Raw genomic sequence first — 17,040 nt, forward strand, 5'->3', positions numbered from 1 at the left:
ATATCCAAGGAAGATTTTGAATTGTGTTCCATCATCTTTAGAAAAAAGAAACATTTAGATAGACATTTTGAAATGCTTTTATTCTGTTAAATTTAAGTGCAAATCAGAATAAAGGCACTAAAATCAATTACTTACATCCCTTTGATCAAAAATTCCCCTTTAACTTGTTACCACAGACAAAACATGGCAGTGACTCTTTCAATCTGATGCAAGGACAGACGATATTAGATTCTCCACCGCTGCTTCCCTGAGACAAAGAATCAAGGTCCTACAAACACAGACTGCTCAGTTACCAGTTCCCTTTGAATTAGAGTTTATAACCCTTCGTGATTAATCACAGTATGTAAAAAGTGTTTGTGTTGGCAGTTACAGCTTGAATTACATCATTCATAGGCAGCTAATCAGTGCTCGTTAAAACATCTTTACAAATCAAAGCAATGTGGTCGGCTTACAACATGCTGAATCGTTTCCCTCAAATTTAAATCTGCTGTAAACTTGTCAATATTTTCAGAAACTGAAAAGAATAGAAGCTGTTCTGATTTTTGCTTTTAACTAATGTAGGATTATGGTTCCCTCATTTTACTACACCTGCAGTGATTGTAAACCCCTGATAGAAGTGGCTTTTAACATCCAGCTTCTACAGTTTGGGGATGGGGTTTGCTGCGACGGCGATGCTCTCGATGGAGCACTCGTCACTGCCCCGACGGATCCTGAAGTAGCCATCCTCGCCCCATCCGGTGCCCCAGCTGTTCTTGACGATCCAGAACTTCTGTCCAGTCATGTGGCAGCGACCATACCCCACCAACAGCACGGCATGGTTGGTCAGCTCGAAGGGATTGTAGGCGTCTGCGAGGCCTGTGTGGTGGTAGATGCCCTCCTGATAGTGCATGAAGTCAGGGTAGACCTGTGGAAGGACGGCAGGGGTCATGTTTTCTACTTTGCATCAGGCTATAATTGATTGTAAGGAGAAACAAAGCTTTAAATGACCAGGCCCCTAATTGTATTAAAGATCTGGTAACCCTGAGACCTCTTACATCTTCTGATAGTGGCCTTCTGGGTATTCTGACTAGGACTTAAAGGTTATCTGGCTTTCGCAGTTCAGGCCCTTACACTCAGAAACTTACTTGCTTAGATAAGATTTGCTAAATCTGCTTCATGTCTCTCCTTAAAAAATTTTTCAAAGAGATTCCAATTTTATTTAGCAATAAAAATCTTCCTAAAGACTCATTTGTGCAGAGGATTCAGTTTGATAAAGTGGCCTCTTGTTAAAGTGGATTTCAGCAAGATACAGCATCAGAGTTTTGGGCCAAAACAAGGGAAGGATTGAACAACAGTTTCTGACATTTAAACTCTAAGCTGCACTGGCAGAGCAAAAAACCCAGTTGTTTAGTTGTTTTACTCAGGGTGCGCTCAATACCCATAGTACCATTCTATTTAGTATGCCAGAAAAAAAAAAGATAAGAGTTTGACCAAACACATAATATTGGGAACTGCAATATGCCAAATATACAAGAATGTCCTACAGCTTCTAGGCAAGTGTGCATGCTTTTCTGGAGTAGTATATTCCAGTTGTATGCACACAACAGTACATACTTTAAGGATAGCTGTAGTACATATGAAAACTAAAAAGAAATTTCACAAATATGAATGAAGCTATACTGTAATAATAGTAATAGCAGTTTGGAAACAGTGAACAGCTGTTGTACCTCAAAGGCGACTCCCATGGGTCCATTCTTGACCAGTTCCAACATCATTGCCATCTCACTGCAGCCACCATAAAATCCACCGACGTAGCTGTATTCGGCAGCGTAAGTGCGGCCGCAGTTTTGAGGAACGCCACACGGAGAGTCCTTTGCAATATACGGAAAGCAGGACTCGTCCACAATACCGAAATCCTGCACATACTTCCCAATCAGGTATGGGAACCCGCCATCACAACCTTGAAGAGGAGAGATAAGCGTCACATCTGGTTTGCTCAACAGTGCACATCATTTTATAACAGAGGCTCAGTTAATTGAAATCAATTTTACATAAAAATGGCAAAATATTGCAGATATGGTCAGTAAAATTTTAGATAGTTTACCTTGAGAATATTCAGAACAAGAGACGACTTGCTGCGGGCTGAGGATGGGAGTCTCGCTGTTATTGGTGAGGATTCGAATGCGTGCTTCCAACATTCCCATGGAGGCAAAGGAGTAGCAGCTTCCACATGATGCTGAAACAGAACAAAGATTTACATTAAAGTAAACATCACAACTGTGCAAAACAGCACTGGAATAAGTAAATATATTGCCATCTAGTATATCATTTGAATTGTACAGTCAAACTAATAAATAAAATTAGAAAAATCCAGTGTACTTATCCACACTAGTTGTAATGCATAATAATAGAGCAAGGCTCAGAGACAGAAACACTGATTAAAGCCACTGGTTACTATCCATAGTGTGAGACACCAGGTTCTTAATAAAATGCTCTGCAGAAACAAATTAGGTCAGAGAAGAGAGGCGATGGGGATTTGCGAGACGGTTTAATTGTAGTAATGAGTCAAGTGTGGGTGACAGTGAGAACAGTTTTCATTTGGGTCCAAGACTCAAGTCTCTTAAGAGCAATTCAAACAGTTGTAACACCTTATTAAAGATCTGTGCTCGTGGGAAAACTTTGCTGTTATAATATTTTATAATATTGTGTAATCAGTTTCGGAAGTAAAGGTTTGTCACGCTGACCCACAGGACACAAAACTTACAGCCCTCTCTCAGGACATATGAAGGTTTAATTTGCTACATTGCCAGTTACACCTGCACCTTCCATTTACCATCCACCATTGGGTTGCATGTGATGAGAAGCAGGCAGGTCAATTTAGTCTGAATCATACCTTTTTTTATATTTTGTAAAAACTAAAATAGATCCTACAAAATCCACCTGACTCAAAACAGTGAAGCAAAATAAGCTTTGCAGCGCTGCACACACAGTGGCTCAAGGGCTTCTATTGAAACTCTTCAGACCTCTCCAGATCCTTAAACCCAGCCCTACTGAGGCCCTCTCACACACTCAAACTACTCAGCACGCATAATCTCTCCACTCACACACCAGGCTGTGCAGAAACACAGGAGGAGAGCAGAGAGCAGACCCAGGCCTGCCAAGAGGGAAGCAAAGAAAGTGCTGTTCAGAGTCTGCCTTCATTGACAGCTGCTGGAGTGTGAAGGTACACCTTTGTCTGCTTCCTGCAAGTCTTCTGATTCATATTGTTTACATTTCTTATGCGAGTGCACAAGTATGATATCAAAGAGCCAGCTCTTTTAAGTGAATGATGGGACTGGGAATTTTTTTTAAGAGATGGTCCGATCAGGTTTTTTGGGACCGATACCGATCACCTAAAGCCTCACGGATCTGATTACCGATCAATCACGTGGGACGATATTAATATTTTACTCTTTTTTTACCCATATAAAAAATAAAAAAATATAAAAAAAAAGTATGCTGGTATAATCGTGAACGATACGGCACACCCCTATGACGTGTTCAAATACAAATCAAAACCTAAATTTACTCTAAATTATAAAAAAGGTATGTGGTAAAATGAAGAGCCATTTGGGAGCCAAAAGTGCCGACTCTTCTTGGTGAGCTGAGCCAAATGATCCGGATCAATAAAAAAAATAAAAATAAAAAAAAGAGCCAAAATTCCCATCACCAATTCCTTCCTTGTCAAATATGCATGCTTGGTCAGGACCCCTTGCAGTCACATTAAACACACTGGGTAGCCCTATGCTATGTGCATGCGCCAACATGCATCTGGACCAGCTAACACAATAAACAGAACCTGTGATTACAACACACAGGGAGCAGGACTTCATTCTCTGCTCAGGATGCCATTGCTTCAATATAACTTTACATAGCAAATAGTTTTTTCTGCTGCATTAATGTTCTAAATGCTACTTACAGCACCTTGAATAGTAAAAATACTGAGCTTAAGGTTTCTGCAGGATAGCAACTGAATGTTACCTTGGTTTCGCACAGGGCTCATAAAGTTAACGCCGTTAACATCCCTCCAATCCCAGCGCTCAGGTAGCGATGCCGCCATCTTGGCTACATCAGCTTTCACAGGCTGAGGGCGAACACGCCTAAAGTCAGAAAGGAGAAAGAAAGGGAATTTTGCATTAGATAAGTTTTATGATTTTTACCTCAAAGAAAATAAATGCATGTCGCTCAACCTTATGATGGGTCAATTAGAGTAATTATGTTTTCAAGTTTTTAAACCAGTTAACTGTAAATCCATTAAAAAAGATGAGTCGGCAACTTGGGAGAAAGAGTGAATTTTGAACTCTCCACCAAAACAAATCACACTCCAGCCAACATCTCCATTATTTGTAAAGACGTGGAAGGTGGGAGAGTAGCTGGAACAGTGTTGGACCATTTTTCCCCTACAGCTGAAGAGCAAGAGCTGTGAATTAACATTGTTCTTAGTGTACGCCAAAGAAAAACAAAAACTGGACAACTATGAGTAGATATTTGCAGAATTTGGCAAAAGTGTCATTGGATTAGAATCACTGACTGCAGATACACCCATTTGGGCTGCAATGGCATTATTGGTACCATGTATAAAAGTAATACACCCTTCAACCTAATGAAAGGTTGAGAGCTCAGCAGGATTTATGGAGAAAACAATGCAGGAGCAATTTATTTTTAAAAATCACACTAGTTATTTAGTAAAAAAGGTGACAAGTGTATGTGCCTTCATGCATTTACCTCTATGGTAAATACAGTTAAATACTCACACAGGGATTTGGGAGGCTGGACCCCCTGCTCTGTACTGCAGCTCCTTTAAAGTGTACAGCTCATGCTCTGGGTAAGGAGCAGCCTTCCAGGATTTCTGAACAGAGTTAATGGAATCAATGAAGTCCAGGTTGTGTTTGTACGGCTTCTGGAGCAGCCTGGGGGTGAATAAGGTCACATGTGTTAAAAGGGGGTCAAACAGAAGTGAAGAAATTGCAGACAATGTCATTGAGTTGAATAACAGTATGCCATCAATGTTAGTTGACTAATGTGCATCGTTTTACAAAACCCACACACTTTGACTGTGTAAAACAATTGTCCAGTAGTGCTGGAATAAAAACCAACTTCTGCTACTGAGGTTTTTATTTTTATATTATCCAATACAACTTCCAGTTATTGATACAGATGTCAAAAACTGCTTTGTAAAGCAGTTTCAAGCTCAATTGTTCCCTCGGGTGCTGCAGACTTTTCCAGCAAGAAACTGCACTTAAAGTTCAGAATGAACACAATACAAGTAATTTTCATCCAGAGGAAGACAAGGCAGACCTACAGGCATCACAGCATCCAAAACAGAAGCCGCTGCAGAAAAGATCTTACTCCAGTTAGTTAAAGTCCAGCCAAAACCAGCAACTCCAGCCTTGTTTCAAAATCATACTGGTAGAATGTGTTGCCTACAAATTTAACACTATACAGTATAAATGTTTCAGTTGCAATCATTAACTTTCTGCTTGTGAGAAAAATGTCACGAGTTTGAGGTCATCCACTGACCATCAGTAGTACTAATAAAGAGCTGGGACAATGAATGCTTTTCAATATGCAAATATTTGTTGAAACAATGATGAAAAGCAAGCAGGGACAGGAATGAAGAAACCTTTTACACTTCTGTAATTTAATAACCTGGTTTAAGTCCAACTTGAACCAAAGACCATGGAGCAGTTTATTTAGCCAGAAACAGACTTTTCATTCATTTCTCAAGTACATTTTACATTGCCTGTTAAGCAACAATCGTACTTAAACATCAGATTCTAAGCTTACTGAGCGCAAGTGGCTAACTCCGATCAGATCAGAGGAAGAACGAGGGAGGAAATGAAAGCGTAGACTAAAGCAGATGTCAAACAACGCTCAGCACAAACAGAAATATATAACAAGCAATCATAATGTACATACCTGCTGCTCAAGAGTGGTTTGTAATTTATTTGGGGTGGTACTGGATTCACTCTCTTCCCTACAAAACAGGCCCAGTTGTTGCCCAAGACATCATGGACCCAGCCTGGCAAGGTCTGGTCACAGTAGCTGGTCACCTTCGGGCCCTCTTCAGTGTACTGAAAGTGTAGTGAGACATTGATCGGGATTATATGCAATTTTATGCAAATACAAAAAAAAAAAAAAGAATTTAAATATCAGATAATTCCACACATAATGCACTATAATTTGAGCACACAGAATCAGGAGTTAATAAAGTCAAATAACAAAAAAAGAAAAAAAAATCTCCCCCTCCTCACATAGCTACATTAAGCTAAAAATCATGTCAAAACAAAAAGGGGAAGTTGAGCCAGACGTGGCGAAGTCATAAAAATGGTTTGAAAGCAGTCAGGTTATGACACTTCCCTCAACTCAGTGTCATGTGAGTGGTGAGAAACGCCACATGACTACAAGGCTAACCTTCAATATAGTCGCTTAAAAGTAGTGCAACTAATTTCAGCCTGGCCGAGGCATACTGAAGATACGCATATTTTCCAGATACCTTCATATCAGATGAGGGGACAGGAAGTTGAGTGATAGTGAAACTAGACGTCTAATAGCAGGGAGTGTAAATGATGAGTTCACCTTTGACTACATAAAGTTGTGATCAGCTGGGCCAACTAAAGGAAGATGCATAATATAAGTTAAGAGTTATAAAAGACTGGGAAATAAACAAGCTTGCAGCTAGAGTTTAACAGACCCCAGTGAAAACTTGACCACTGAGGAAATTAGTTTTTGCAGGATGACCATGATAAAATACTGAAAAGTGAAGTGTAAATGCATGCTTTACCTTGAAGAAGGCGAACCACTTGTACCCATTAATAACCACTTCAAAGCCCTGGTTGTAGATGAGGGTGAAGAAGCCAGTGTTCCCCAGCTCATCAGTGGCAACAGACAGTTTCTCCAGGGTCACAGTCACTGTGCTCTCACTGGTAGCTGAGGAGGAACACCACAGCATACAAGTCACAATATCTTAGCTGCAGGAAGTTAAGATTAACCAAATGTTCCCACAATATTAAAATCTGCTGTGTTAAGATTACATTGGCTGTCATTATGTCAGAGCTACTGGAAGGCCCATTCACTGCATAATCAAACAGAATTAGCTACTAAAGTTGATATAGATGTTTTATATTAAAGACCCAGGTTTATAGTCTTTCATGAGGGTAGGGACTGCTAACTCACACCTGATTGCAATCTGACTGATTGAAACACCTGACTTCAATTACTAGTTTAAGTGAGCACCCTTGAGGTTTAGTCAAGTATCCAACTATTATCAAATATTGGATAATTTTAAATAACCTCTGATCACATTATGAATCAACTTCCTACTATCACCGCATCTTATTTGTAAAGGACATGAACGATGCTAGGTATTAGCTTAAAGCTAACTTTCATCTGCAGTCTCCTGGCAGGTGCAGTAGCAGGAGTAAACACACTGACAGCAACACATTAATTTTCAAAAACTAAGCATAACCAACGTTGATTAACCCTCTTCTGTTAGGGTTGCCACCGGCCCCTTTTTAGGTTTTAAATGCATAAAAGTACCATACAACTTTTTATTGCATCAAATGTATTCTGCTTCTACAAAAATATATCTGCAAAGAACACACTAAGTGTCACTTTTTGCCACACATGCATGTTCTTGCACACAACGACTGGAACTAGTAGCCAATATTAAAATAAATGAAACAATTTATTTGAGAGACGTCTTCTTATACCCCTCAGTAATAGTCAGGTAACATAACTTTTTATTTGTTATTTATATACCTCTCTTGAGGTTAATTTTACCATTTTTGCAAACGAATTACCAAAATTGCAAACGAGGGTTATGTTGTCAAAAGAAAGGCCCAGGGGGCACACGAAGTATATATATAAGTTTATATATATATATATATTATCTTTACATGGACAAGGAAGCCTAACAAGGTAACCAAGAGGTAAGAAACAAATTGGATGATAAATTATTGTTTGGTGGGCATTTTAGGGATCATTTAAGACATGGGTCAAAACCGACCGGTTAACACCATGGACAGTAACAGAAAGCTAACACAAGAGGAAGTAATCAGGGAAATCACCACAAGTTTTTCCTCTGAACTGAAAACCCAAATTAAAACAGGCCCCAACATGTCACCTGATGTCTAAATTGTGAAATTACAGTTTCACTTCTGACCAGTCTCGTGGTGTGAGCAGTGTTTTCTCGGGGAGTCTTTACCTTCAGCGGAGCAGTTGACGGTTTTGTCGTGTCCTCCTTTGGACACCTGAAACACCCATGTCCCCAGCAGGTCCTCATAGGTGCAGTTGGCCGGTGTGTCACCCCTCGACCCCTCAACCCAAAGCAGGAACACACAAGCTAGCACACTGCTCAGCCTCATCTTCACACACAGCTACCTCACCTGTCTAAACACACACACACTTCAAGAACTACGCAGCCAGATCTGCGTCTTCTGAAAAAAATACTTTTGACAAGTTTGACCCCGCGTGTCTTTCAGCACCACCTGACCCGCTTTGACTTCTTTGTTAACTATGGTGCACTATCTGATATTTATGCAAACTTCTGACAAAGATACACATGTCAGCTTCCACGGTCAAGATAGATCGCTGACACCAACAGCACGATGCGCATGCGTGAACGTAGCCAGCAGTATAGCTGACTAGCTAACGTTTGCGACGGTTAAACTACACCTAGTTACGATATTATTTCTAATGTTAGAGTATTCACCAAATATATACCAAAGTGTAGCAATTTACTGATATATTTAGGAGCTCTCATCACGCTAAATATCCTGACTTCTCCGCTTCCTATTAAGATTTAGGCGAACAAGGAAGCACACATCAGTTACTTCTCTCGTCCTGTACCGTTCTTTGTCTGTCCGCTTCTCGGTTTCGTTTGTCTTGTCATATGACCTGCCAAATGGGAGCATGCGCAGTAGACGCGAGAAAAGGGCATGATATTTAAAATAGCGTCCATGAAAAAAGGGGGTGTTCATTGACTATTTTTTTTTAAATATTTTTTATCTCAGCTAATTATGTTAACTTTAATGAGTTTGTTAAATTTCAGCAATTTTATTATTCTACAATAATAATAATAATAATAACTAGGACTGCGCGCAGTACTGAACGGGCCCTCGCAGTACGCGCGTGTCGGGGCATGCTGCCGTCAGGGTGTGTGCGTTACAGGGTCCAGTCTATACCACCCCTATGAATTTCATTGCCTTAAGTCTTATGGTCTGGGCACAGTGGCATTTTTAAAATTAAACTGCCGCCAGAGCGCCACCTTGGGGCCGATCAATAAAACCTTCAAGGGTTATTCTCAAGAGGGCATTGACAATAAGTATACCAAGTTTGGTGTTAATCCGACCAACCGATGTAGAGATATAAAATACTTCAATTTAAAGAGCACCACCTAGTGGTCATCGGCCAAAATTTTGCACAGATCCTCAGGGGCTAATGGGGAAGTAGTTACCTGAGTTTCATGTCATTCAGACACACCAATGTGGAGATATGCAACACTTTGTGTTTTGTGTTGATAATAGCGCCACCTGCAGGAAGTTGTTATTTAATAACTTGAGTATTCTTTGGGTAATCAAAATTCTTTTAATAACTTTTTGTCATGAGGGTCCATAGATGCTGTGTGCAAAGTTTGGTGCAAAACGATGAAATTGCCTAGGAGGAGTTCGAAAAAGAAGGTTTGCGACATTTCGCGAATTTGCGAAAAAAAACGGCAGGCGAAAATGGGCGTGGCCTATATCACCAGATTCAGCACAACTCAGTGAACGCGTGGATATAAGTTTTTTGAATGTGCGATGAAGTATATGGGAGTTATTAGCCCAAACGCACTTTCCATTATTATAGCGCCACCTAGTGGTGAAAATCCAGGATGACAATAGATTATAAAATTTTTCGCCAGGTGTGACTTATATTTAAAGTTTCATGAGTTTTGGGGAATGTTCAGGCAGTGAAATATGCGATCATTTTGGACAAAGAATAAAAATAATAATAACTAGGACTGCGCGCAGTACTGAACGGGCCCTCGCAGTACGCGCGTGTCGGGGCATGCTGCCGTCAGGGTGCGTGCGTTACAGGGGCCAGTCTATACCACCCCTACGAATTTCATTGCCTTAAGTCTTATGGTCTGGGCACAGTGGCATTTTTAAAATTAAACTGCCGCCAGAGCGCCACCTAGGGGCCGATCAATAAAACCTTCAAGGGTTATTGTCAAGAGGGCATTGACAATAAGTATACCAAGTTTGGTGTTAATCCGACCAACCGATGTAGAGATATAAATTACTTCAATTTAAAGAGCGCCACCTAGTGGTCATCGGCCAAAATTTTGCAGCGAGCCTCAGGGGCTCATGGGGAAGTAGTAACCTGAGTTTCATGTCATTCAGACACACCAATGTGGAGATATGCAACACTTTGTGTTTTGTGTTGAAAATAGCGCCACCTGCAGGAAGTTGTTATTTAATAACTTGAGTATTCTTTGGGTAATCAAAATTATTTTAATAACTTTTTGTTATGAGGGTCCATAGATGCTGTGTGCAAAGTTTGGTGCAGAACGATGAAATTACCTAGGAGGAGTTCGAAAAAGTAGGTTTGCGACATTTCGCGAATTTGCGAAAAAAACCGGTAGGCGAAAATGGGCGTGGCTTATATCACGAGATTCAGCACGACTCAGTGAACGCGTGGATATAAGTTTTTTGAATGTGCGATAAAGTATGTGGGAGTTATTTGCCTAAACGCGCTTTCCTTTATTATAGCGCCACCTAGTGGTGGAAATTCAGGATGACAATAGATTATAAAATTTTTCCCCATGTGTGACTTATATTTAAAGTTTCATGAGTTTTGGGGTATGTTCAGGCAGTGAAATATGCGATCATTTGGGACAAAGAATAATAAAAATAATAAAAATAAACTAGGACTGCGCGCAGTACTAAACGGGCCCTCGCAGTACATGCGTGTCGGGGCATGCAGCCGTCGGGGTTTGTGCGTTACAGGGGCCAGTCTATACCACCCCTATGAATTTCATTGCCTTAAGTCTTGTGGTCTGGGCACAGTGGCACTTATTAAAATAAAGTGCCGCCAGAGCGCCACCTAGGGGCCGATCAATAACACCTTCAAGGGTTATCCTCAGGAGGGCATTGACAATAAGTATACCAAGTTTGGTGTTAATCCGACGAACCGATGTGGAGATATAAAATACTTCAATTTAAAGAGCGCCACCTAGTGGTAATCGGCCAAAATTTTGCAGAGAGCCTCAGGGGCTCATGTGGAAGTAGCAACCTGAGTTTCATGTCATTCAGACACACCAATGTGGAGATATGCAACACTTTGTGTTTTGTGTTGAAAATAGCGCCACCTGCAGGAAGTTGTTATGTTATAACTTGAGTATTCTTTGGGTAATCAAAATTCTTTTAATAACTTTTTGTTATGAGGGTCCATAGATGGTGTGTGCAAAGTTTGGTGCAAAACGATGAAATTGCCTAGGAGGAGTTCGAAAAAATAGGTTTGCGACATTTCTCGAATTTGCGAAAAAAAACGGTAGGCGAAAATGGGAGTGGCCTATATCACGAGTTTCAGCACAACTCAGTGAACGCGTGGATATAAGTTTTTTGAATGTGCGATAAAGTATGTGGGAGTTATTAGCCAAAACGCACTTTCCTTTATTATAGCGCCACCTAGTGGTGGAAATTCAGGATGACAATAGATTATAAAATTTTTCACCATGTGTAACTTATATTTAAAGTTTCATGAGTTTTGGGGTATGTTCAGGCAGTGAAAAATGCGATCATTTGGGGGGAAGAAAAAAAATAAAAACTAGGACTGCGCGCAGTACTGAACGGGCCCTCGCAGGACACGCGTGTCGGGGCATGCTGCCGTCGGGGTCTGTGCGTTACAGGGGCCAGTCTATACCACCCCTATGAATTTCATTGCCTTAAGTCTTATGGCCTGGGCACAGTGGCACTTATTAAATTAAACTGCCGCCAGAGCGCCACCTAGGGGCCGATCAATGAAATCCTCAAAGGTTATCCTCAGGAGGGCATTGACAATAAGTATACCAAGTTTGGTGTTAATCCGACCAACCGATTTGGAGATATAAAATACTTCAATTTAAAGAGCGCCACCTAGGGGTAATCGGCCAAAATTTTGCAGAGAGCCTCAGGGGCTCATGGGGAAGTCATAACCTGACTTTCATGTCATTCAGACACACCAATGTGGAGATATGCAACACTTCGTGTTTTGTGTTGAAAATAGCGCCACCTGCAGGAAGTTATCATTTAATAACTTGAGTGTTCTTTGGGTAATCAAAATTCTTTTAATAACTTTTTGTCATGAGGGTCTATAGATGCTGTGTGCAAAGTTTGGTGCAAAACGATGAAATTGCCTAGGAGGAGTTTGAAAAAGTAGGTTTGCGACATTTCGCGAATTTGCGAAAAAAAACGGTAGGCGAAAATGGGAGTGGCCTATATCACGAGATTCAGCACAACTCAGTGACCGCGTGGATATAAGTTTTGTGAATGTGCGATAAAGTATGTGGGAGTTATTAGCCTAAACGCGCTTTCCTTTATTATAGCGCCACCTAGTGGTGGAAATTCAGGATGACAATAGATTATAAAATTTTTCGCCATGTGTGACTTATATTTGAAGTTTCATGAGTTTTGGGGTATGTTCAGGCAGTGAAATATGCGATCATTTGGGACCAAGAAAAATAATAATAAAAAAAAGAATAATCATTCGAAATACAATAGGGACCTCGCAGGTCGTTGCCTGCTCGGGCCCTAATAATCATTCGAAATACAATAGGGACCTCGCAGGTCGTTGCCTGCTCGGGCCCTAATAATTAACAATGTGCGACATATTATGTGGGAGTTATTAGCCAAAAACATTTGTGTTGATAATAGCGCCACCTGCTGGTCATTTTTATTGGTGTGTGAGTTACAGGGGACACACCGTCACAGTCTATACCACCCCTATGAATATTATTGCCCTTAAGTGCTATGGTGTGAGCACGGTGGCAATTATTAATTTAGACTGCCACCAGAGCGCCACCTATGGGCGGATCAATAAAATCTTCAAGGGTTATCCTCAGGAGGGCATTGACAATAATTAAACCAAGTTTGGTGTTAATCCTACAAAGGGATGTTGAGATACGAAATACTTCAATTTAAAGAGCGCCACCTAGTGGTCATTGCCTAAAATTTTGCAGAGAGCCTCAGGGGCTCATGGGGAAGTAGTAACCTGAGTTTCATGTCATTCAGACACACCAATGTGGAGATATGCAACACTTTGTGTTTTGTGTTGATAATAGCGCCACCTGCAGGAAGTTGTTATTTAATAACTTGAGTATTCTTTGGGTAATCAAAACTCTTTTAATAACTTTTGGTTATGAGGGTCCATAGATGCTGTGTGCAAAGTTTGGTGCAGAACGATGAAATTACCTAGGAGGAGTTCGAAAAAGTAGGTTTGCGACATTTCGCGAATTTGCGAAAAAAAACGGTAGGCGAAAATGGGAGTGGCCTATATCAGGAGATTCAGCACGACTCAGTGAACGCGTGGATATAAGTTTTTTGAATGTGCGATAAAGTATGCGGGAGTTATTAGCCTAAACGCGCTTTCCTTTATTATAGCGCCACCTAGTGGTGGAAATTCAGGATGACAATAGATTATAAAATTTTTCGCCAGGTATGACTTATATTTCAAGTTTCATGAGTTTTGGGGTATGTTCAGGCAGTGAAATATGCGATCATTTGGGACAAAGAATAATAAAAATAATAAAAATAAATAATCATTCGAAATACAATAGGGACCTCGCAGGTCGTTGCCTGCTCGGGCCCTAATAATAAATAATCATTCGAAATACAATAGGGACCTCGCAGGTCGTTGCCTGCTCGGGCCCTAATAATAATGATAATAATATCAGAGAAAGATGAGGATTAGAACAAGGTGACCTGGGCCTGCTGACAGAGCTACTATGCTAGCTTAAATACAGTATACACAGAAATATATTATTATTATTATTATATTATTATTATTATCATCATCATCATCATCATCATGATTATTACTATTATTATAAAAGGCAGCTACTGTAGGAATATTCATGCAGGTGTATCCATGTAAGTGGTATTTCGTTTTGTTGATTTCACTAAGATTTAATGTTCATAAATCTGTTAAGCATAATTCTCTGATTCTTTGAGAGCACCCTCAAACAGCCGAGCCTTAAAAACTGTCTGCTGTAAATGGTGTGCGACACTGCACGTCTCAGTAATGAATCAATCAATTTACTGCTTATTCTATATTAAACTACCCAGTGTTCATTATATGGAGAGTAACATTAGTCAATGAATGGAACAGTTTGTGATTTCACACTCAGCCAAACTTTCAATACAAATTATAAATAAATCCACACTTTAACCATGCTATCTTACCAATTTGATAATCAGCTAGTTTATGACCGCACATGCATACAGCTGTTGTCGGGTTTGTAAAATCTAACAGTTGTTTTCAAAAGAGAGTTTGGTTTAAAAGATCTGTATCAGTAATTTGGTCATGTTCCAAAGTTGAAACATCAACAAGGTTTGTGATACTTTGTGTGATGAGCCAGAAACACCAAAATGACATCGCATCAGGAGCTGGCGGCATGTGGAGCGGCAGAAAATTGCCCTCCACATAGAGAGGCTCACCCAGAGGTGATCTGCAGTTGATCCCTGGGTGTTTGGACATACCGAGCTCCAAAAGTCACATTTTCTCCATTAGTTTGTGTAAACAGGACAGAAAGGTCTTTTTGCTACATTTTCTTTCATTGTGTTTGTGTTTAGTTCTTGTCATAATAATTGCAAAAATCCTGTGGAGGAATTCTCTTTTCACTTGTCCTCTGAGGGAGGTCAATGAGCCAACTTGCCTGTTTATGTATGTATGTGTGTGTGTGTGTGTCGGTGTCTCTGTGTGTGTGTGTGTATGTGTGTGTGTGTGTGTGTGTGTGTCATTGCAGCCTGATAGGTCTGTAGTTAAAGGGGTTAAAGAGCTTTATTTTTACCAGCAGGCACTTAAGAGAAGTGCTAAAGGCTTTGATCACCATAGTAACCATGACATAGACTGACTCATCTCCTTAACAGACCATAATAAGCACTCATCTGAAGAAGGGACTGAAGAGGTATTAGTCATGCAGTCTCATTACTGCCATTACACTGTATGTGTGTGTGTGTGTGTGTGTGTGTGTGTGTGTGTGTGCATTAGTGTGGGAACATGTGTATGTTGATGCATTTATGCGCATGTGTGTGCCTATGCAATAATGCAAAATAGAGGAGCGGGGAAGATAGAGGGGTGATGTTATGAATGTTAACAGCCTGAACCCACTGAGCTCCCTCTAAGAGTGACTCATTGAAACTCGTGTTTCAATCTTGATATTGTTCTCGCTTCCACTGGCAGGAAATTAAAACTCAAGTGACTTTCAGTTCTGCTATATTGGCACCCACAAATTTGTTCCCAGTTTGCATGGCTTCCTCTCTCTCTCTCTCTCTCTCTCTCTCCCTCTCTCTCTCTCTCTCTCTCTCTCTCTCCCTCTCTCTCTCTCTCTCTCTCTCGATCACACTTTCTCTTCTTCTGTCATGCCTTTTTGGTTTCTGTCCGACCCTCTCAGTCTGTCGTCCCCTTGCTGTTGTTCTCCATACTTCCGGCTTCTGACATTTCTTGTGCATGTCTCCCCAACACACACAAAAGCTCTGGAATACTTTTTACAGACATCATGCAACACACAGCCTGTCTGTGCAACTATACCACCATCCAACCCAAAATACTTAAAAACAAGCTCACAGAGATGGGAGTGGATCCTTGCTTAATATCCTGGATCACAGATTACCTGACAGGAAGACCACAGTATGTCAGGTTGGGGAACTGTGTTTCTGGGACATTAATGAGCAGCACAGGGGCTCCACAAGGCACTGTTCTGGCTCCATTCCTGTTAACACTGTACACAGCGGACTTCAAATACAACTCTGAGTCCTGCCACATCCAGAAGTACTTGGACGACACTGCTATTGTGGCGTGTATTAGGAATGGACAGGAATCTGAATATAGGGATCTGATAAAAGCCTTCAGTGACTGGACTCACAAGAACTATCTCCTACTGAACACCTCAAAGAAATGGCTACAGATAGACACAAAACAACAACAAAAAGAGGGTAAACCACTATAAAGTGTCTGGCTCATATGTAGAAGTGTTCTTGCTGGGGTATGTCTGTGCCCAGAGGCCCATTGTCTCTCATTAACCCATGTGTGAACCGGTTTACATGCCAATTTTCCATTTGCTCTATAAAATGTCATTTAAAACAGTTACCAAGAGCCCAGTGTAACATGATTGAGTGTCTTGTTTGGTCCAAAACCTCAAAAGTCCAAAAGATACCACATTTACATAAGGCAGCAAAACAGATTTGGGACATTCGAACCACAGAAAGTCGTGTGTGTGTGTGTGTGCATGCGTGTGCATGCTTTTTCAGATGCACAATATGTGTGTGAGCAGTAGCCTCCTTCTGTATTTCCCCTCTTTGTATTCTCTGCACAGTTCCTCATTCCCTACCACATGAGAAAAAAAAAAACTTTTTTCCTTGAAACTGCAGCAGCCACTGGAGCCTGATCAATCCTGCATTTTGTCGAGGGTAAGACTACACTTATGCAAATTTAAACTGTGAATAAATTACTGAAATTGTTATTAGCGCAATACTAAAATTAATTTATCAAACTGTTCAGTTCAGACTGGATGAGTCATCATCAAAGCTGTTAAATACCTGATGAACATCTGTGACTAAACTGCCTTTAATTCATATTTTAAAATGCTGTTTAAAAGCCATTAGACTCCTCGTGTCGCTTACGTAAGACTTTAGCTCTTCAATCCTGTTTCAGTCTCACTTGATGGGAGAGAACATCTCTGAGCAGCTGTGACATCATTGCCTTTTTTCTGTGCTCCGGTACCCACATCAATCAGCTGCAAAAAAGGAGGCAAGAGCAGCATTTCATTAAGTTGGAGGTGTGGGT

At 40.6% G+C, this 17,040-nt stretch overlaps 1 protein-coding gene across 1 annotated transcript; it reads right to left on the reverse strand.

Moving 5' to 3' along the window:
* Positions 1-134: 134 nt before the first annotated feature.
* Positions 135-8,537, reverse strand: ctsc (cathepsin C). The gene is made up of 8 exons (XM_059331870.1): positions 8,225-8,537; positions 6,803-6,948; positions 5,938-6,092; positions 4,773-4,928; positions 4,000-4,118; positions 2,084-2,215; positions 1,707-1,939; positions 135-904 (listed from the first exon to the last, which is right to left on the reverse strand). Exons 1-8 carry the CDS (start codon positions 8,382-8,384, stop codon positions 638-640), a joined length of 1,368 nt encoding a protein of 455 aa, XP_059187853.1. The 5' UTR covers positions 8,385-8,537; the 3' UTR covers positions 135-637.
* Positions 8,538-17,040: the final 8,503 nt, after the last annotated feature.

Source organism: Centropristis striata, chromosome 4 (assembly GCF_030273125.1).
Source record: "Centropristis striata isolate RG_2023a ecotype Rhode Island chromosome 4, C.striata_1.0, whole genome shotgun sequence".
NCBI lineage: Eukaryota > Metazoa > Chordata > Actinopteri > Perciformes > Serranidae > Centropristis > Centropristis striata.